The sequence below is a fragment of the Nomascus leucogenys genome, chromosome 14, assembly GCF_006542625.1.
Source record: "Nomascus leucogenys isolate Asia chromosome 14, Asia_NLE_v1, whole genome shotgun sequence".
Taxonomy (NCBI): domain Eukaryota; kingdom Metazoa; phylum Chordata; class Mammalia; order Primates; family Hylobatidae; genus Nomascus; species Nomascus leucogenys.
In genome coordinates this window covers 28,451,953-28,474,809 of record NC_044394.1, presented here as the reverse complement: position 1 = coordinate 28,474,809, position 22,857 = coordinate 28,451,953, and the positions used below count along the sequence as shown (strand labels likewise).

General features: G+C 38.6%; 1 protein-coding gene across 2 annotated transcripts in view; it reads right to left on the bottom strand.

Moving 5' to 3' along the window:
- UGP2 (UDP-glucose pyrophosphorylase 2) overlaps positions 1–22,857 on the bottom strand; it is a 53,020-nt gene that overhangs the window by 8,367 nt on the left and 21,796 nt on the right. For both annotated transcript variants that reach the window (XM_003262447.3, XM_012501162.2), the window contains exon 4: positions 499–684. In XM_003262447.3, the coding sequence (XP_003262495.1) occupies positions 499–684 (186 nt within the window). The remainder of the gene's footprint in view (positions 1–498; positions 685–22,857) is intronic.

Sequence of the window (22,857 nt, the reverse complement as noted above, 5' to 3'; positions counted from 1 at the left end):
GCCAGCACCATACTAGGCAATAGGATAAGGAGATAGAAAAAATAAGGCCACTGCCCCAGATGAGCTTATGGTATACGATTAATGACTTTGTCGTAAGACAGAAGCCAAAAACAGTTCTTAGCATGCATGGCCTGCAGCCAAATACACAACATCCTCCCCACCCTCCCAAAAGAGGTTAATAAAGCGAGATCATCCCAGCCTTGATGAAGGCTGCCACCAGAAAGAAAATGGGTAGAGAGGTGGGAGATCAAAAGAAAATCTCAACAGACCCAGAGATTTCAACAACCACAGGTGCTATTTAAGATCAAAAGCCTTTACATAACCTTAAGGATTTGCCCTTAAGAACACTAAACCTTTTTTCCACCAATAAAGACACTAAAGATAGCAAGCTCTTTGGGTAGCTCAAATTCACATCTGCTACATTTTATAACATTTATGATAACTTAAAAACTAAAAACTATTTTAGTATCTCATGAGAAAGGCTAAATTGTTACTCACTTCAATTTGCTGAACAGTCAGATCCAGAAAGGTATTCTCATTCCTCACACCAATCAGACTTTTAGGGCCTTTGCAGCCCATGCTGGTTCCCAAACCACCATTGAGTTTCACCACCACTAGTTTGTTCAACACAGAAGATATATTATCAGGCAAGCCCCTGGCCTTTATCTTTTCATAGGGTTGAATCTGAAAGAAAAATAACATTATAGGAGTAATTTAAACAGCTTTAAGGGACGTTAAAGCATATCAATCCCAGGGTTATTTCCATGCTTCCATGAAGAGTTTCGGTTTCTCTGTGGAAAGTTTTAATCAACTTTTCTTTAATGTCATAGGCCCTTGTGGTTTTCAAAATCAAGTACTTTAACAGGCAACTTCCCTTGCACACAGTAGTTCAGTGGATCATTTACTTTACAATGGAGTATGAGAAGGGGGAAAATGTTGTAGGCCCTATATATTGTCTGGCTGGTTAAGAACATCCAGATCTCTTGGAGTATCTTCAAACACTCAGAATTCCCAATTTGCATCAACATAGCAAATGATCAAGTCATGTATTTAGAATCATCAAGTCTAAATATTTCTGCTGTACTGTGGCTCTACTTCAATTCTGGAAAACTACATATAAAATTACACAGTATTCCTTCCTCCACAGGAGGCAAATACCAAAACACACTTGTTCTTTGCCATTCTCCTCTATTCAGTCATTAAGTTTGCCTTTCAGAGGAAGGTAGCATAGACTTTTTGTCAAACTTCTAGGTATGCACAAGGACAGAATTCCTTCCTCAAGAATTTAACTTTCAGGTGTCACCATACAAAAGCCAATACTGGAAAATTAAGTGTTGTCACTGTTCTAAGAAATGCCCTGGAAGGGAGGGAAAGGGCAAGAGGTGGGGCTGAAGAAAATCCCAACTCAATCTCCTCCTAGCATCCTCATCTATTCCTGTGAGCAGAGGGCCTTAATCTATAACTTCTCCCTTATAGGAAAGGAACAGTGACACAACTTACAGCAGAGGCCCAGATTCTTTTCTTCAAAGCAGAGGCACAAGCAAGTCTAAACATCTTACACTAAGAAGGAAACCTTTCAGAAAGATCACAGTGTATTTTCTATCCATTTATGTGACATGTTTGCTGTTATTTTGCTTTAATGGAATAGGTCCTCCAATTGACTCTTCAGTTACATAATTGTGTAGGACAGCTAACACATAATGGACTGAAAAAAAATAAAACTATCCCATAAGTGCTTTGTGGACATTAGCTGTTACTTGTTCTGCTATTGTAGGAACGTGTGTGTGTGTTTGTGTGTGTAATGGGTAGGTGTGACTGGGAAAGAACTGGACAGGCTCACACTCCAGTGATCTAAGCCTATGGAGGCAAAAATCTCTTTATGCTTGGTCAGATGAACATACATACATATATCATATGTAGCCTCCTGATGACAAAATTCTTGTTTTTAACAGCTTTCCACAAAAAAACTAGTCTGTGGTTCTTATTTCTTCTACCCTGCAATATACTATGTTAACTGCCAAGTGCAGATTAATAATACACTTTCTTGTTTGGTGTAAATACAGAAGAACATGAAGCACTCTTCTCCAAGGCTCTCTACTTGTTATTGCTCCAATCATCACTAATTATCAATTCTTTCCTCATGTGGTAGGACTGTCAATCTTCCTGGTAAGTGCTGCTAAGTAGCTTTCTAAAGCCATTCATATTCATGAACCAAAATAAGGGCTGGTTACAGAAAAGATAAGAGGAGGGGACAGGCCTGTGGGCACTCCAGGGGGTGCTACATAAATATTGGGATGTGAAATGACAAGGAAGAGGAGGGAGGCAGGAAAGAACGCAGACCACACTGATCGCTTCCCCTGCAGCACGTGGTCCAGGTGAGGACAACGCAGGGGTGGGCGCTAACAACTTGGCCCCCCAACACACACAAAAAGCAACCTGCAGAGTTGACAATCCTTGAAGGATGTTTTGATTTGACTCTACTGCCATGACCATCATTTGTTCAGCATTTCAAAGAAACTGGTAATATTGCTTAGGAGAGAAAAACTTACAATTTAAGTGCCACACTGCTAGAAAAATAAGAGTAGATGACAGCAGAACCTTTGTCACCCTGACACAACAGGGTAGCTTATAATCTTTTCTAGCCCAGCAACTGAAAGCAACCAGTCATTAAAAGAAACAGGCTGGATGCGGTGGCTCACACCTCTAATCCCAGCAATTTGGGAAGCCAAGGCAGCCTAGGGGTTTGAGACCAGTCTGGGCAACATGGTGAAACCCCATCCCTACAAAAAATACAAAAATTAGCCAGGCATGGTGGTGCATGCCTATAGTCCCAGCTACCCAGGAGACTGAAGTGGGAGGATCACCTGAGCCCAGGTGGTCAAGGCTGAAGTAAGCTGTGATCATGCCACTGTATTCCACAGAGTGAGACCCTGTCAAAAAGAGAGGGAGGATGGGGGAGGGGGGAGGGAAAAGGGGGGAGGGGGGAGGGAAAAGGGGGGAGGGGGAGGGGAGAGGGGAGAGGGGAGAGGGGAGGAAGGAAAGAAAGACCACTGTGATCATGGCTGTAAGTAGTCTATTATTAGTTTAGAAGAGTCAGCAAATAGGATCAGGCCAATTATTTTCCAATTATTTTGTAAAAGCCAAGAATTTCCATTTATCAGTTATTTTTCTCTTCCTAGCAAGAACCTAATATTTACAGAGGTCTCACAAGGGTGTGAAAATCAGCTGAAAATCACCGAAAACTCCTAGTTCATACATTCATTTTAGGTAAAATTGTTGGTTCAGAGATAGTCTTACCTATTTATGTTTTGACTACACTTTAAAAAAAATAGAGTACATAGAAGCAATTTTCCACATGGTAGGACACGCCTGTCTTCCAATTTTACCTAAAATTTTTAATTGTGGTACATCACATACACAAAAGTTTATAAAATATACATATACAGTTGAAAGAATAACATTTTTAAAAAAGGAACACTGCCATGCATCTGCCCCTAATCACATTCCTCTTCTACTCCTACGGGTAACCATCATCTGGACTTTTATTCTATAGTTTTACCACCTATGTGTGTAACAATATTGTATGCCATTTTGTCTCAAAACTTTTAAATAAACTGAATCATACTATAAAGTATGACTCATCTTGTTATTACAATATCAGGAATTTAAACAAGGCATATCACTGGGTTTGTTGTTATTTGAATATTCTATTTCAAATAGAGGTAAACATTATCTAGATGTAACTTGGAGTGAAAATTTTCATGTAACATCAATATTTTATCAAAGTATAAATGCTTATTATAAAAGTAAAAATGCTACAATAATTCTGAAAGCTATTAATTTTATATATAACAATTAATGTTTTCAAATAATTCAATAAGTTGGAAAACAGAATGACAATAAACATAAAACTCAGTACATTAGATAGGTATCTTTAGGAAAATATTCCCTTTTTGAGGGAACAAATATTTATACAAATTTAAATAATAATGTGAGGCAGAAAACTCTAGACTACACCTTAATTCTAATCTTTACAGAAATGTTTGGTATACTAACATTCATAGCATTAAACAAAGTGAGCTTTAGGAACCATGTTTAATTTTGAGCTATTTAATTTGATTTAGGACATAAGTCATCAAGAAAAAGTACTAACAGGAATTTTTTTTTTTTTACCTCCAGTGAAAGTGAATTAAAAACCAAATGTCAACCTTGCTGCCTTAAAATTTCACCAGGAGAAAATAGAACTCCAAAATCATATGTATTCATGCTAAATCAGCTTTGATCCACACACCATTAATAATAGAAAGTTCTGGCTGGATGCAAGAGCTCACATCTGTAACCCCAACACTTTGGGAGTCTGAGGCAGGAGGATCACTTAAGCCCAGGAGTTTGAGAACAGCTTGGGCAATATGGTGAGACCTTGCCTCTACAAAAACTTTTTTTAATTACCTGAGCATGGTGGTGCACACCTATAGTCCCAGGTACTCAGTGGGAGGCTGGAGTGGGAGGATTGCTTGAGCCTGAGAGGCTACACAAATAGACTGCCAAAACAAATATTTGCCCAAGTTCTGAGTCCTAGATACAAAGTTCCTTGTAGAAACATGTTGCTGGAAAGTTTTATTATAAATTTTAGTTAATGAAATTAAATGTGCTGCTTTTTTTTCCTGTACTTAGTCATGGAGACATAATCAGAGCCTTTTTTAAGTGTGAAAGCAAAATACAATGATCAATTCAACAATGCTAAAAACATATCTGATTGAAGAAATATTAAAAAGTGTTATGCAATTATCAGTGACAAATAGGGTGAGAGAATGATTTAGGAATCACGAACATTCAGTGTTTCACTCACACTTTCCACCTGCTGGCTATGGGCTAAGAGATGGTGGGCCACTCTCATTCTGCTTCAAAGACAAGCTATCAGAGAACAATTTGCTTTATATGAGATGTTCACACAAGATGGAACAGCACTTATTACATTTTATATAGGCTGTTTGCACAAAAAAATAGTCCCAAAATTATGCTTTGGAAGTAACAAAACCAACATAGCAGGACTTACTAACAGTTCAATCGCCAGAACCTGCTAAGAAATAACCAACTTATGTGTCCTAAGCATGTAGACTTCTTACAAGATAAGCTGTGAAGATCTTCCACTCATTCTATTCGAGAAAATGTAAAAATTTATGTTTATGCAATGAAAATTGATATTCAGAGACACACTTGTCATGAGAGCCATTACTCCACCACCAAATTTCTAGATCCAAAATCTAAGATCTCAAGTGATTGTGTGAAGGAACAAGTGCATGCTGAAATATTTTTGAAAACGCGCACAAAATAAGGTAATGAGAAAGTATTCAGAAATTATCTGTCAACATGCACAAAACTTCAGTTTGTGAGATAACTTCAAGGAAATGGCACCATTGCCATAAACTAATGAAATTTACAAGCTCAGAATACTGAGAGGACAGAGCTTCACTTCAGTTAGTTACTATTAGAGAGGAAGGAAAACTTGACATCATGGCAGCTACATCATAATCAGCACATTCAATACTAGCAAAAATAGCTGGAAAATATCTTGCTCCTCCAACAACCTCCATTGACCAAAGTAAGTCCATTTACTGTTATAGATGTGCATTATGGTGACTGCAAAAGCAACCTACCAGATAACCATGCTGATGAACTATTGTTCTTGCACTGTAACATCAACATTTTAAAGCTTGGATACTAAATTTCTAAATAGAACTGTAACAACTGCAATTTCTTTGTTATCCCAAAAACTTATTCTATGATGGTGATATAGATCCTCAGCCTCATACTGATTTTTAATACTAGGCCATTTGGCCTTCAGCCAAAAGATATACTAAATATACTTCTAGTTTTAAGTCGAATATCCCCAAGGTTGGCATCTTAAGAAACTGAGTTTGAATTTAAAATGTAATTCTGAATACTGTTCAAATATTTGGAATAAAATAAAATGAGCTGATCCACGGACAACATTAAGAATTCAAAAACCAAGTCAATAAAGACTTTTGGGAACAGGCCCTGGCAACTCACAATACAGAGACTTATTTACCATTCAAGTAAGTGCCAGATTTCTCTGTGATGTGTTGTATTTATAACCTTGCATGCTAAGTTAAGGGGGCAGAAAGTCACCCCACCTCTTAAAATGTCAAGGAACCACGGTTCTTTATGTGGTGCTTTCAATAATACCTTCTTGTTTTGCTATATCTAACACTTAAAAGCAGCTAATTAAATGCAGGTCCTGCTGAGGAATTTGTTAACCACAGAAGACTCTCAGAGTAACTGTGGAAAGGAAAGAAAGAAGTAACAGGGTATGAAGACGGGAGAAATATTTAAAGTGGTCAAGATAACGTCACTGTTGGAAGCCTCCAGGGGAGGTCCTTCATTGATGTTTCCTGACATACCCAGCCCCAACCACCACCACCCCTCAACAGACACAGGGGTGTGCACAAAGGTACTAGTCATTTGATTCCAGGAAGCCAGGACACTTTCTGTCTAAAGCTTATTACACGTTAAATTTGGTGGTAAGTACAGCTTTCCATCACATAAATCACCCTATTATCAGCAGAGGTGCTCTCTCGGTGACACTGTTCACACCCTCTACCAGGCACCTAACCAAGCAGTCCCACAGAGCTTGGTTTAGTTCAACAAGCCAAGAGGATATGTGTTAGAAAATTGCTTAGCAACAGCTAAAGTCACACTGGACACACCTAGTCACAGAGACAAGTTTTAGGCCTGCCTTCCACTTTCTCTACTTAGCTCCCCCAGGAGAATGCACAAAGACATTTACTCAAGCAAAGATGCCTAGTGTTCAGAGACAACACAGGGAACATCACATACTACCGGATACAGCCTCAATGTTACTCTGACTGAATCACTTTAGTCAGTCACCAGTGCGATCTTTGTGCTTTCAATTCTAATCACCCTGTTTCTCTCTTTCCCAAAACATGAATAAAACTCAGTGTTCTAAGACCTCTACTGCAACTAAACAGACAGGAGGGAAAACTTCACAGGTGAGATGGGGTAAACCGCATGAGGCTCCTGGCAAAAAGTCCAGAGGAGGCCAGGCCACTCATGTTCTCTTCTCACTGGTGGAAAAGAATTGGCCAAATAGCTAACATCCTCTGGGGAATAAGTGAAAGACAGTAATTGGCAATCTACTGAAGAACATGCGCTAAACAACATTCAGCCCTCTAGGATGTCAATCTAGTTTTTCTGCAGAAAGTGGAATGAGATTTTTAAAAAGATCTTTTTAAAACTATCTACCATGATCTGTACCTTGCCAAGTTTGTTCACAACTTAGTTTCCAGTTAGAAGAAAAGCCAAATTCATCATACAGTCATAGACACACTGTTCCCATTAGTAATAGGATAACCCAGTTCTTGGTAGCATATTTGTGCTATTCCTGGAGACACTGCCAAACACCCAAAGCAAGCTAACAGTACCTGCCCTGTATGCTTCACAAGGGTATGATTATTGCAATCTGAAAGAATTTTTTTTCAACAAAAGCAAGTTTGCCTGAAGGAAAATGAGCTGTGTAAACAGTTAAATTAGGAATGCCACTCCATATGTACAGAAAGTGTTCCAAGAACACTGGCTTATTCACTAAACCCTTACTGCACAGGGTTTGTGTGTCAAATTCTGTGCTAGTCACTTTCATGTATTGTCTATTTCACATTTCTAAAGGTAATAACCAAAAATCTGGATCATTTGAAAGATCCCACAAATTTACTTTATAACAGAAAAGTCATACCTAGAATAATGTCTTTGTCCGGTTGTGTTGCCATAAAGGAATCCCTGAGGCTGGGCAGTTTATAAAGAAAAGAGGTTTATTTGGTGCACGGTTCTGCAAGCTGTACAAGAAAGAAGCATGGTGTCAGCATCTGCTTCTGGTGAGCACCTCTGGAATCTTCCACTCATAGTGGAAGGCAGAGGGTAGCTGGTTTGTAGAGATCACATGGTGGGAAGCAAGAAAAAAAGGGAGGGAGGTACCAGGCTTTTTTTTTTTTTTTAAACAATCAGTTCTTGCTATAACTAATGGAGCGAGAACTCATTCATTACCACAAGGACAGCACCAAGTCATGCATGAGGGATCCGTTCCCATGACCCAAACACCTCCCACTTTGCTAAGTTGCTAAATCCTATCAATAACATCAGTACTTCTTATCTGTACTCTCAGATACATCTGACACAACAGAACACTCCCTAAACCTTGAAGTGCTCTATTACCCTTGACCTATGAAACACCATACTCTGTTTTCCTCCTCTTTCTGCCTGCTCCTTGAAAATCTCATTCTAAGTAGACCTCCTCTTCTACGCAATCAGCTTCAATTACTCCTGTCTCCATGGCAACATAACATACTCAGCTGCTAAGACAGAAGCCTGCTCATATGTGATCAATGACCAAGTCCTGTCAGTCTCATGACCTGTGTTATTGCAGTGGTCTCTATGATCCTTTACCTCTTTCCAACCCACCCTCCATCTCTCAAGTGGCAATCTCTTAAAAAAGAATGTGAGCATGTTTCCCTCCTTATTGCATCATTTATAAAATAAAGCACTGGCATGGCATGGCAGAAATTATCAGCGGCCTACCCCAACATCATTTTTTTCCCCTTTCACTTTAGAACCCTGACTTTCAGCTGGGCACATTGCCATCCAGAATAAAAGACTCCATTTCCAGCCTCCCTTGCAGCTATTTGTGCCAAAGTTCTGGTCAATATGATTAACTAGAAGTGAATTAAAAGATTTCCAGGAAGTCTCTGTGAAAGGGCAGGGTCTGTGCCATCTTCCTTCTTCCTGCTGTTTGGACTAGAGGCATGATGAATAGTGTTCATTCTGGTGGCCATCTGGACAATGAGGAGATACTCTAAGGACGGCAGAGCAGCCAGACAGAGAAGCCCAAGTTTCTGATTACCACATAATTGTCTTACTAACTCTGGATTGCCTCTCTCCAGATCTACTGTGTTATTCTGGGTTTCTCTATTCTATGTAGCTGAATCTAATCCTAACCGGAAGACAGGGTTTGCAAGGTCCTTAATGATTTGACCTTTTTTACCTTCCACTTTCTTCTACTCCCCCTAACATGCTGCTCCAGGAACATGGAGCATTGGGTTCGCTAACATACCACATCTCTTGCTTGTAAGGCCTTGCACTTTTTCCTCTCATACAACTTCACTTCATCAACTACTTTTTCTTTCTCTTCCACATCTCAGCTAAGACCGGCGATTTATGGCTTTATGAGCCAACAGGTACTTGTGAAGATAAAATAATGGAGCCTCTTTCAGGCTAGTTCACCACCCCTAAAAAAACAAAATGTTTGCTTACAATTTACTTCACTACATTGGAAATGTCATTCACAGAATATAAAATTAATATTAGTAAGAGAAGTCATTCATTTCCCAGTGAAAACTAATGTGCAAATAGAGTAAAAAATAAACTTTACCTCTCTCCAAACTAAGTTTCAATGAGAAGGCTTCTGTTTGGCTTGAATAAGAAGCTGATGCGTGATGTGGTTTGAGATGATTACATGCATACCATCTTTAATTGCCATTCCATTTTGACTTTTCTTTTTGATGGTCACAAGTGCTGAAAACCGTAAAGTGCTCAAAAGCAAGCTCCCCCAACTTTTGTTCTGTTAGTCGTATGCAGCCTGTGCTACAAACACCAGTATTCTCTAAGACTGAGAGCTGAGTGGTTCATGTGTGTCCTCTTTCTTTGAAAGTCAATAACGTCATCTTTGCAGAAGTCTGCATCATTCATACAGGATTTCAACATACTGGATGTAAGGCTCACAGATGCAGAAGAAGGTGAATTACAGTAATATGTGGAATTCACTCTCCTCCTCTGCAGCAGGACCAGAAGTCCTGGCTAGCATCACAGACACTCTACTGGCATACAGAGCACCAACACCTCGTCCAGCATGTTTTGCTTGGCTTAGACATGTTATCATTTAAAAAACACTTTCAGAAGAGGTTCATAAATTTTTTTTTTTTTTTTTTTTTTTGAGGGCACCGGCATGCAACAGCTGGCTGCACTGAGAAATGTCTGAAATTGCAAGGACATGCTAAAGGGAAATTATGTAGTTGTTTCCTCCATGACCCGATTCAGTAAACTACATCAATTCCAGCATGAATGATATCATTTGACAAAAAGCCTCCTTTAAATCGAATGAGACAGTAAAGTATAGTAACTGAGAGAGAACACAGGCTTTAATGCCAGGCTACCTGGGTTTCTTAGAATCCACCACTTATTATGGCAAATTATTTAACTGCTCTAAGTCTTTTTCATTTACTTCATTAATTTGTTATGAAGATAAATGAGATAATGCATATAAAGTGCTTAGCAAAGTGCCTGGCCCCACAGTAAATATTCAAATGTTGGCTGGTATTATTACTACTTCACTGATTCAGACACACTCCCTCACCCGTACCCAACATTTTAACATTTCTGAAAGCAGGATCCACCATATAACCAATAGGTTCTTACAATTAATTGATTTCTTTTCTTTATTAGTGGTACATAAAAGGTGTAACTTATAATCAATGGCCCAAATTTGATGAAATATAGTATTGAATTTCTAGGTTTCAAGTCACGAACTAGCTGAATGATCTCCCTGACATGGGCTTCAGCCAGTTTCTCTCCAGTCATGTGTAGCCTGAGGATATTAAGACAGAGGTCAACAAACTAGGGTCTGAGAGCTGCCACTTGTTTTCATAAAGTTTTATTGGAACATAGCCACGCTCATTAGTTTACATATAGTCTACGGCTATTTTCATGCTAACATGGCTGAATTGAGTAATCATCCCCAGATTGTATGGCCTATAAAACCTAAAATATTTACTATCTGCCCCTTACAGAAAATGTTTGCCAACCCCTGGTTTAAGAAAGCCTTGTGGAAAAAACCCAAGTTTTGATAATATTTCTCCCTTTTCAAACCATGCTTCTCCTAAAATAGCTCCATACTGCCTGAGATGCCTCAGGATGGCCAGAGAAAAGAGGGTCTCTCTAAGGCTATATGTTGGCTTCATGCTTCCACTGGCAAGAACGCTGCCATATAAACAACCCCCTAGGCTTTTGTACGTTCTCAAATTTCTCCAGGAAAGCAAAACCAGTAATATGTAATTGGTAACAGAAATCAGGCAATTTTCAAAACAACAGAAAGAAAACTTGAGATTTAAAACGGTTTTTGTGGCCGTGCACAGTGGCTCACGCCTGTAATCCCAGCACACTGGGAGGCCGAGATGGGCGGATCACCTGAGGTCAGGAGTTCAAGACCAGCCTGGCCAACATGGCGAAACCCTGTCTCTACTAAAAGTACAAAAATTAGCTGGACGTGGTGGCGCATTCCTGTAATCCCAGCTACCCAGGAGGCTGAGGCAGGAAATTTGCTTGAACCTGGGAGGCAGCGGTTACAGTGAGCCAAGATTGCGCCACTGCACTCCAGCCTGGGCGGTAAGAGCAAGGAGGAAAAAAAAAAGGCTTTTGTCCACTAGTAAGTCATCTAAAGTAATCAATTCACACAGAGAGAAATCAGAATGGTGCTTGCCAGGGGATTAGGGGAGAGGGGGTAGAAGGGAATGGGGAACTGTTCTTTAATGCTAAAGAGTCTCAGTTCTACAAGATGAAAAAGTTGTGAAGATTGGTTGCCAAATAATACAAATATACTTAACACTGAAGGATACATTTTAAAATAATTAAGATAGTAAATTTTATGTTATGTGTATTTTACAATTTAAAATTTAATTAAAAAAATATTTTGTGTAAGTGTGTATGTGCAGTCATACATGTATGCCCCATCAAGGAGTTCAAGAACCAAATGGCAAAAGTATCACTTTTTAGAAGCCATTTGTGACCCTCAGCCCTAGTAGTGAATCTGGTGCAGCTCTTGGCTTCGGGCGCTACCGCCTCCTATCACAGCAATTCTTACAGTCTCCAAACTGCCTGCTAAGTTCTCTGGCTCTGTTATACGACTGTAAACTCCATAAAGGCAGTGACTGCCACCTGATACTCCCCACCACATTCATCACCTTTAAACTACTAATGGCTTAGCTTCCCAGTGTTGGCAGCACTCAAACATTTGTGAATAAGTGAATAAATGAATGAAACAAACAGCTATTAATTAATGAAATCTGTTCTCCGAAAATTATTTCTTGTCCTACTTTTAAATCCTTAGTTTAAAATAAAAGTGGTTTGATCACTGATTAGAAACCAGATTACAACCACCCACTACTTTAATTCAAAAAATAAAATATTGGATCAACAGATGTTATATACAAGTTTGATGAAAGAAAACCTAAATAGAAAACTTTGTTTTGCGTAAGAAATTTTATAGGTCATAATTAGTACAGGAATTACAAAGCAATCCCTCTGTAATAAACGAATAGAATGAACAATCACATATCACAAGCCTGGAAAAGTAAATTTCCTAAGAAAGTTTTTTGTCTTCTACCACTTATAAATTATAAGCAAAGCAAACAATCAAATCAAGTACATATTTTTATTTTCCCAGCTATTAACTCCCGTATCTTTGGGGTTTTTAAAAATTAATTGTAGGGCCAGACGCAGTGGCTCACACCTGTAATCCCAGCACTTTGGGAGACCGAGGCAGGTGGATCACAAGGTCAGGAGACAGAGACCATCCTGGCTAACATGGTGAAACCCCATCTCTACTAAAAATACAAAAAATTAGCTAGGCGTGGTGGCTGGCGCCTGTAGTACCAGCTACTCGGGAGGCTGAGGCAGGAGAATGGCATGAACCCGGGAGGCAGAGCTTGCAGTGAGCCGAGACTGCACCACTGCACTCCAGCCTGGGCGACAGACCGAGACTCTGTCTCAAAAAAAAAAAATTAATTTTAATTACTCTAAAATAAATGTTACTAACCTGTGGAAAGGAAAACATAAAGGCAATTTTTCCAGTGGTGGATGAGCCCTCACAGTCCAAAGGCAAAAATTTGTAACATTTTTTACATGTAAGTAAACAGGTCTTTTCAAAGAGCTAGTTAGAAATCTTGGCACCAACACTGTCCTCCAAACAACTACATACACTAGTACTAACGCAATCATTCATGCTCAATATCCTTCAATATAATCTGATACTTCAGTTACTAAAGTCAGCCTTAGTAAAATTCTAAGCAAATATTTGCGAACCAGAATCATAAAAGTCACTTATTTTCAGCCTAAATTTTGCACTGTCCTCTCTAGGAAGCCAAACTTGAATAGTGTGCCTTTTTGTTATATTAAAGCATCATAGCAATTCAAAATCCAATGACCAATTACTACAAATAAAAGGTTAGTTCTCTATTACATGTTTCAAACAGCAGTTAATATAACAGCCAATGGAAAAAAGATCACGTTAATAAATAAAAATCTAAAGAAAAATCTGGAAATTTAAAAATATTTTTCATCTCAACTGGCAAGTATGTTTTAAAGTGATAATATTAAATGCTTTAATAAATACAGTGAGATTGGCAATAAAACAGACTATAGTTCTCTACTCAAATGTCAACTTAGGCCTTCTCTACCCAGCCTATCTAAAATATTACCTCTACCCCTTCTTCTCTGTTCCTTTATCTTTCTTTTTCTTCATTTCACTTATCACTACTTGAAATCACGTTACATATTTTTTATTGTCCACTTCTTTACTAGATTGTAAACTAGAAACTAGATGAATGGAGGGTTTTATCATTATGGTTCTCTACTAATATACATACAGTTGGTGCTCAAAAAACAGCTGTTGGACCAACAAATTAATATGAATGGGAGTGCAAATTGATATACTTTTTTTTTTTTTTTTTTTTTGAGATGGAGTTTCACTCTTGTCGCCCAGGCTAGAGCGCACTGCCACCCAGGTTCAAGTGATTCTCCTGCCTCAGCCTCCCAAGTAGGTGGGATTACAGGTACGTGCCACCACGCCTGGCTAATTTTTGTATTTTTAGTAGAGACGGGGTTTCACCATGTTGGCTAGTCTCAAACTCCTGACCTCAGGTGACCTGCCCACCTCAGCTTCCCAAAGTGCTAGGATTACAGGTGTGAGCCATTGAGCCCAGCCTGATATACTCTTTTTGGAAAGCAATCAGAAATACAAAACAAAACCTTTAAAAAGTTCATATCCTCTGAAGAAAACACCATTTCTGAACATTTATTCTTAGAAAATTCAGAAATGCAAAGTTTTACATTCATTACACGGTTTTAATAACAGCAAAAAATCAGAACCAATCTACCCAACTATAAGAGAATCCCCAGAAGTAACAGACGCTGATATGCTCACACTACCGTCAACTACAATATTTCCTTCAAGTGATTAACTGAATCCACTGTCTTATTTTCCACCATCAAAAAATTAAGAAAAGACATTTCATTTCCAAGGTTTTGCCATGCTTAATGATAAATGATCAAAGATCCTATGATGGCCATCAACCATCCTTCCTAAAATTTCACCTAAACTTTGACAACTTAATGCCAAGGATACTGTGCAAAGCCTCCTTGGCCCACTAAACACCACATAATGAACACATACCAATTCTTTAAACATCTCCACCTCCATACAATATGAAAACGGGTACTTAATTATTTTAATAGCTACAATAGTCCTCTAAGACAAGGCCTACCTCTTATATTTATCTTGAGTTTGGTAGACATAAAACCTATAAACGTGGTTGGAGTCGCCGCTTAAAAGTAATTCTACATATAACCTAGGGCTTTCAGTATGTGAATCTAGATATCCTTCAGTAAAACTCATTAAACAAAATAGTCACCTAAACATGTTCATAATGGTGTTTATTCTCACTGACAGAGTAGAGGCTTCCTGCAATCCTGAAGGTTAAAGAATTAGCTAAAGTGTATCTTTGCAATAACAAAAATTTGTTAGGATAGATGAGTTTATTTAATACAATGAAAACTGCAGACTAACAACACATTTGATAGAATATTTTGCTAAAAATAAAAACAAAGTATTAAATTATTCATGAATAATAAATGAAACATACATCAAATTAAGTACACTGATAAATATATAAAAATACATTTAAAACCAAAGGCAAAGAATAAATATGAAAGTTATAGAATTTTAAAAAGAAGCACAATCTAGACTCTTAATTCCATTGTTTTTACTGTGCCCAGCATAATACCTGACATAGAGGAGGTATTTCATAAATATTTGTTGAATGTGTAATGATAGCAACCTTTGCTGTGGTTGAGCCTTTGCCAAAATGCCTGGCACATAGTAAATGCTTTTATGAATATTGTCAATAATCCTCACTAAAATCCTATAAAGTAGGTTCTTTTTTTATTTCTACTTTTTATGAGTAAGGAAACCAAGACTTAAAGCAGTTAAATAACTTGCCCAATGTTACATGGCTAAGGAGTAATGAGGCTAGGACAAATCTCTTAAGTCTGTTTTTTTATCTCACTGCCATTACTAACAAATTGGAAAAAAAGTGTTAAATACACTGAAGGCAGAATGAATTCAAAATGTATATGCAGGTGGTCTTTGTAATGGTAGGATTTTTTTAGTGATTTACATAGAGCTTGAAGTAATTTCTCAGATACGTGTTGACTGTGCACTTGGTTAAGAATATTATAGCTCTCTATCATAAAATTAGGGATTTTAAAACTATAAAAATTCACACAATGAACAACATAAATATACAGAAATTAAACTACAAGCTCAGCTATCCCTGAGAAATGGTGTTAAAAATAAAAAAAATTAAAAAACAGGGAAATTTCAAAGTAGCCATTTCAGTAACAGTGACCAAGAACCACAAGAAATCTGTATTTCCTATGTAATTAGGGGTTTCAGACTGAGGAATTTAAAGCACAGCTACTCCCTACTTGCTTCCTAAAAAATACATCCGCCTAGACTGCTAGAAGGTACAGGACCGTCCATCCTGTGTTTTCCAGCATCTTCTTATTTCAGCCAAAATGATCCCCCAATTGACAATGAGCTTGCAGCATGGCCCCCACTTACCTTGCCTACCCTCATTTCCCACCTATTTGCATTCTTATTCTCCAGGAGTACTATAAAAATTATAGTTCTTAGAGCACCTTCTGTTCTCTCATGCCTGTGGGACTTTGCATACCACATTCTCTTAAACCTAGAGTATCTACCCCTGATTTTTTGGGCAAACTCTTACTCATACTTCAAGTCTGAGCTCTAACATTACCTCTTATCCTTAACTTGATTAGGACTTCACCAACTCACCAGCTGCTCCTTCTCCTGCTACACTGAGCACATATACCAGAAACCCACTTAATTATTTAAAACATCCGAACAAGTAGTCAGTTAATTTTAAAAATAAGTGCAAGCATAGAATCATGAAAAAGTTTTAGATACATTAAGTATTTTAACTTTTTACAAATAAGTCTACATTCATTCACCAAGGTATTTTCCTTATTTATAGCACGAATCTGTTGACCCAGAGCTGTGTGTCATCTTTCTTATATAAACCACATCAATAATATACATTCTGTGATTTTCAGTTTCAGTTTCTTCCAAGTGGACCAAGAGCTTAGACATCTGTGAAACAATCTGCATGCAGAAGAATCACTCTAGATTAATGCAATTTTCCCAGTCTTTCCTAGTTGTCACACCTATTCAACATTTTTTTTTGCTATTCATCTTTATCCAAGTTTCCCAAAGCATTCAACTCAGTTTTCATAGGAAGAGCTTTTTTAAACCCATTTCACTAGTTTATATAAAATTTAATTATATTATGTCGTTATAAGCAAGATAACTAGCATGAACACATTTGAGAACAAGCACAATTGACTTCGGTAAGCAAGCCACTCACTTTGGTGGGAGAACATATGCATAATAAAAAGTAGACCCAAGGCCAGGTGAGGTCACTCACACCTACAATCCCAGCACTTTGGGAGACCTAGGTAGGAGAATCGTTTGAGCCCAGGAGTTACCAGCCTGGGTAACATAGCGAGACCTTGTCTTTACAAAAATTTGAAAATTAGGTGGGTGTGCTGACACATGCCTGTAGTCCCCACTACTCAAGAGGCCGAGGCAGGAGGATCCCTTGAGTTCACAAGTTCAAGGTAACAATGAGCTATGGTCACAACACTGCACTTCAGCCTGGGCAACAGAGTGAGACCCTGTCTCTTTGAAAAAAAAAAAAAAAAGTAGACCCAAGAATTCTGAGAATGGAGAACACCAGTTATTCTCTCTAGGTAGAAGCCTGTTAGTGAAATATCTCCTGAACCACATTCATAGCTATTACCCACTTGCACAATAAACATATTTTTGTGCAAACATCTCCTCACTAAACCAAAAGTTCAGAACTGGCTTGCTATTGTATGCCTGTGTTATTGATTCCTTCAGCCCTCTAGGCAGCTGGGCAGGGCTGGAGGCAGCCACGGCCTCCTTCCCTACTAAATGGCCTCTTTCATTTAACCTACTCATTTTCTATGGGAAAATTTGGGAAACATTGTATGGTCCAAATTTTAAGTTCTTTAAGGAGAGTGACTGTCTTTATTTTTGCATTCCCAATAATTAAAATAAAACAGTGGGTATTTGATAGGTCTGTAGAATAAACGTAATGAATAAAGGAGACTTCGATAGCCTCACATAGTGACTACAGATAAACCAGAAAAAAGGACTTCAGACAGGGAGATGTGACTGTTGGGGGTAAGCCTGGGCCAGAAGAGCAGTGATGGGAAATTACTCTTCTAAATTATTTTATTTATTTATGAATTTATGTTTTATCTCTCCCACTAGAATAGAGGTCTATTAGTATTAGGCCCTTGACTATCTTGTTCACTTGTATCTCAGTGCCCAATGCCTATCACACAGTAGCTATTCAATAAATATTTGTTAAATGTATCGTGGGAAGAACTTCAAAGAGAAGTGAGGGTATTTTATGCTCTAAAGGAAGGAATGGAGCCTGCTCTACTCTACTCAAGGAAAGATGGAGAACTGACGGAAAGGCCATACTTTAAAGACTTTCAAGTTTCTTTCAAACATTGCTGGCAACTGGTGGGTGTTCTACAATACATCATAGTGATTAGGAATGCGGGCTCAGGTAGACCTGGGCCTAAATTCTGCCTTATTAGCTAAGGAAACTTGTGTGGATAACTCAATCCCTCTCAGCCCCCACTGTGTCTTGCATTATGAAAAAAGGATAATAGTGAGCTCCTAGAGTTATCTGAGTATCATGTAAGAAAACACATGTGGAAGAGTTGAGAAGAATGCTTATTAGTGCTGAATAAATGTTTGTTGCTATTGTTATTACTACTGTTGTTGATAAGCACATAAAGTATGCCACATTCAGTGCACCAGAGATAAAGATAGGGATGTATTCCTTATTGTTACTACAGGATACCAAAGAACCAGGTCTTGGGGGCCTATGTACCTGGTTCATCAGGGCCCCTTCTCTTAGGTGACTTACTCTGAACTTCAGTTTCCTCTTTTGTAAAATGACATAATAGTACCTATCTTCCAGGTCTGTTATGAATATTAAATGAAATCACAAACGTAAAGGATTCAGCACAAAGCCTGACATGTGAGTACCCAAACACTGGCAATAATCATTCACTACAGAATATAGAGCTTTGCATATACAGCTTTTTACAAAGTTTTAAAAAAGGAAAAATGCTTAAAGCTTTGCTTCATTAAAAACCAAAAAACCCTTTGAAATGGTGTTTCTTGTTCTTTTGAAATAAGATAATATTTTCCAATCTGCTGTTAGCATTAGGACTATGTACAATGAAGACACCTGTCTTTTTTTTTTTTTTTTTTTTTTTTTTTTTGACAGAGTCTCGCTCTTTCACCCAGGCTGGAGTGCAGTGGCGCGATCTCGGCTCACTGCAGGCTCCGCCCCCCGGGGTTCACGCCATTCTCCTGCCTCAGCCTCCCGCGTAGCTGGGACTACAGGCACCTGCCACCTCGCCCAGCTAATTTTTTGTATTTTTAGTAGAGACGGGGTTTCACCGTGTTAGCCAGGATGGTCTCGATCTCCTGACCTCGTGATCCGCCCACCTCGGCCTCCCAAAGTGCTGGGATTACAGGCGTGAGCCACCGCGCCCAGCCAAAGACCCGTCTTAAACAAGCCCATCTATAAATAAATAATCTGTATTTAATGGCCTACTTCTACTTCTTTCCATATTTAGTCTAGTCATAGGTATTCTCCTGGCACATCCAAGTTTCTTCTCAGCTATCTTTTATATATTTTCACTTTTGACCTTGAAAGAAAAATTCCATCAGTACTCTTATTAGTTATTACCTTGTCCTTCATTTGACTCAGCAGGAATTTTAAAAATGAGATACAGAAAACAAATTAGCTTGGATAGCTTTATAATGTTTCTAGCTAAAAATAGTGTATCTTTGCAACTTTTTTGTAAATCAAACTATTCTAAAATTAAAAGTTGATTTTAAAACACATATTGTAAGTTGCTTCTTATTCAATGCTGATGTGTTAACCTACTTACAGCATTTTGTTTCTTCCTCTTGATATATTTGCCTCTCAAACTCCTGTAACTACTGCCCTTTCATTAAAAATTGTAGCGATTTCCAACATGCTAAAGAGATATAAAATTATAATGCTCCCAACTGTGCACTTTAAACCTAGAAAACTAGAGAAGAGATGACAATAAAAGAATTGGCAGAAAACCCAGATTTAAAAAAGAAGAAATAAGTAAAACGCTGTGGTTACAGATGGCAAACGATCCTACAAAGTAGATGGTACCTATGAAGAGAAGGTACCAACTGCTCCCTAAACCTTACTGTAATCTAGAATTTTTATAGAAATTTTAAGAAGTTCAAAGACTTCTGAGTATTTTTTGAGTGTAAAAGGTAAAAGTGATACACAGATGGTTTAAAAAAATTCAAACGCTACAAACAGGTATGTATATTCATCACCTTTTTGTAGAAGTCAGCTGAAGTCATAAAATTAGGCAACCTTGTGGAACATCTGACCCATATCCTTATCAGCTAAGAAGATAGTTTTAAAAGAACACTCCACTTTAGTATGGATTAGAAAGGACAAAGGTAGATGACTCAGGGAGCTGGAAAGATATGCTAACAGAAATGGACTTCCAAATACCAACCTGCTTACATCACAATCTGTTCCAGTAAAGTCCTTAGCAAAGGACTCTTTACTAAAATCATCTTGTATCTCCCTTCTTGTTAACCTACCTGTGGGCAAAAGAAGTTTCAGAATAACTTATAATCCTAAGTGCCTTAAAAAAAAAAAAAACAAAAAAACCCGCAGCCTCTTACATCATCCTGCTTATGCTGTATGCTAGCCTTAAACGCTGAGGTATTGAATAGCCTGTGATTAAAGCAGTGTAAAATACAATGATAGTTGTTTTTTTTTTTTTTGAGGCAGAGTTTCGCTCTTTCACCCAGGCTGGAGTAAAGTGACGCAATTTCAGCTCACTGCAACCTCCGGCCGCCCAGGTTCAAGTGATTCTACTGCCTCAGCCTCTTAAGTAGCTGGGATGATAGGCACCTGCCACCACACCCAGCTAATTTTTGTATTTTTAGTAGAGACGGGGTTTCGCCATGTTGGCCAGGCTGGTCTCAAACTCCTGACCTTAGTTGATCCACCTGCCTTGGCCTCCCAAAGTGCTAGGATTACAGGCATCAGCCTACACTGGTAGTTTAATTATGTAATTCACATAGTTGGAACAGCTCCAGAGAAATGAAGGTGGGAATGGGGAAAAGGCCAGAGGCTATAAAAACAAAGTTCTATAAAAGGTTAAAGGGCTGGTATGGGCGAGTTATACAAAAGGCTAGAGAAAGGCAAGATGACATAAAACAGAGGGGAGGCAAGGCTGACCTCTTTTTTGGATGTATAAATTAAGAAAAAGGCAAGATCTGCTTAGCTTGCGTGTTTAAGGGAAAATCTATAAAGAAGTCCATTTCAAAGGGGCACAAGAAAACGGTTGGAGATGATGGAAAAGTTCTGTATATTGATTGTGGTGGCAGTTACATGACTATGAGCATCTGCCAAAACTCATAAAAATGTGCACTAAGCGCAGGAGAAACACCCCAAAGCTATTAACAGCTAAAATTTTGATTAACCTTATGAGGTTTATCACAATGAAAAACAAAAACAATAAGCATCTTTTAACTAATTGGGTTGATGTTTTATAATGTTGAAAAATCGAAACCAACTGTTTGAGTTATGTAATGAAGCAAGGTTTTACAATTTTGTTCCAATCTTCTCTCTCTCAAATGGAAACTGAAGTTTCCGATATCTCCCCAGTGCAACCCACCAAGAGAAGAGGGAGGATCTCAGCCTGGAAGAAGGGCTGCAGTGGCAGGCAGAGAGACTCAGCATCTGGCTCTCAGGGGCTTTCTTCTGGCTCCAGATACGGAGCAGCAGACCCATCTACCATATGCTCCACCACCAGAGAACAGCTACACGCTATTAAGTTTATTATTTTTAGACACCTACTACTCTCAAAGCTTTTTTCTCTTTGATCATCCCTCTATCCTCAGGGAAATCTTGCCTCAAGGTTACCCCAGGAGTCTAGCCTAATGCCAGAAAGTCTTTCCTGAGCCTCAGGCCAGTAAGATGCTTCCACAGCACCCTATGGACTGTTAATTGTTTGTTCTGTAGTTAGCTGTTTCTGGACCCATTTCCTCCACAAACATGGGGCCAAAATTCTGAGAAGAGTCCAAGACTTATTTTTGTAGCACCAGCATCCAACTAGTGCCTCACAGAGAGAAGGTACCCGATAAATGTGTCTTGAATAAGATTCTAGGACAGTACTTCTTATCATCTTCACAGGTCATGAACCCCCCCCCACCGACTTTGAAAATCTAATCAAAGTCAGGTAATCTACTCTAAAAAATGTACATTTACACATGGTTTCACATATAATTTTAAGAACTCTATGAAGGGACTGCAATTCCTACAAAGACCTCCCAAATTGAGATGTCCGGCATAAACATTCTAGTCTCAGCTATACAATGCCACAAGTGAAGTGTCAGCTGTTTAAGTCTAATCTAGAACAAAAAAAATGAATTAGTAGGTCCCCCAAGTAAGAGACGTCAGGGAAGAAAAGATAAGAAGTAGACATGGGCCGCCCATCCCATTTTATATAAAGATTCCCCCACTATTTATATTAAATAAAGATAATGGGGCCTGGCAAGGTGGCTCATGCCTGTACTCTCAGCACTTTGGGGAGGCCAGGAGTTTGAGACCAGCCTGGACAACACAGCAAGACCCAGTTTCCTACAAAAAAAAAAAAAAAGTTTTTTATAGTTAGCCGGCCATAGTGACACATGCCTGTAGTCCCAGCTACTCAGGAGGCTGCAGCACGAGGGTTGCTTGAGCCCAGGAGTTTGAGGCCACAGTGAGTATAATCATGCCACTGCTGCACTACAGCTTGGGAAACAGAGGTAGTCACTGTCTCTAAAAATGTATATATGCATTTTCATTCCATTATAAGACATATGATACACTTAGGGAGTAGAATACCAAACTTATCTTTATTAGTTATCACTAGCCCTGTGACACATGAGCTGAGGTCTAAAAAGACTCTTCGTGGGGTGGAAATTGGAATTGGAAGAACTGGCAATGTTCAAATAGTAGTATTACCACCTAAACCCACACTCTGATTTTCCTAATGAATTCAATTCTGTGGGACTGGTGTGTCCTCTACTTTGGACACAAAGGCAGTAATTAAAGACCCTGGTCCAACAATAATACCTGGAGTCTATCAAATCAAGTATATAACTGCCATTAAAGTTCCATGTATTTGCTATTGCTATTTCTAAAGTGAAATTATAGACATGTAACCAGAATGGAATTAATAATCATGGGCTTGTTGTCAGTTCCTTTATCAGGTCCCCATTTCTGAAAGTCCTGTACACAAAGGAATGTGAAG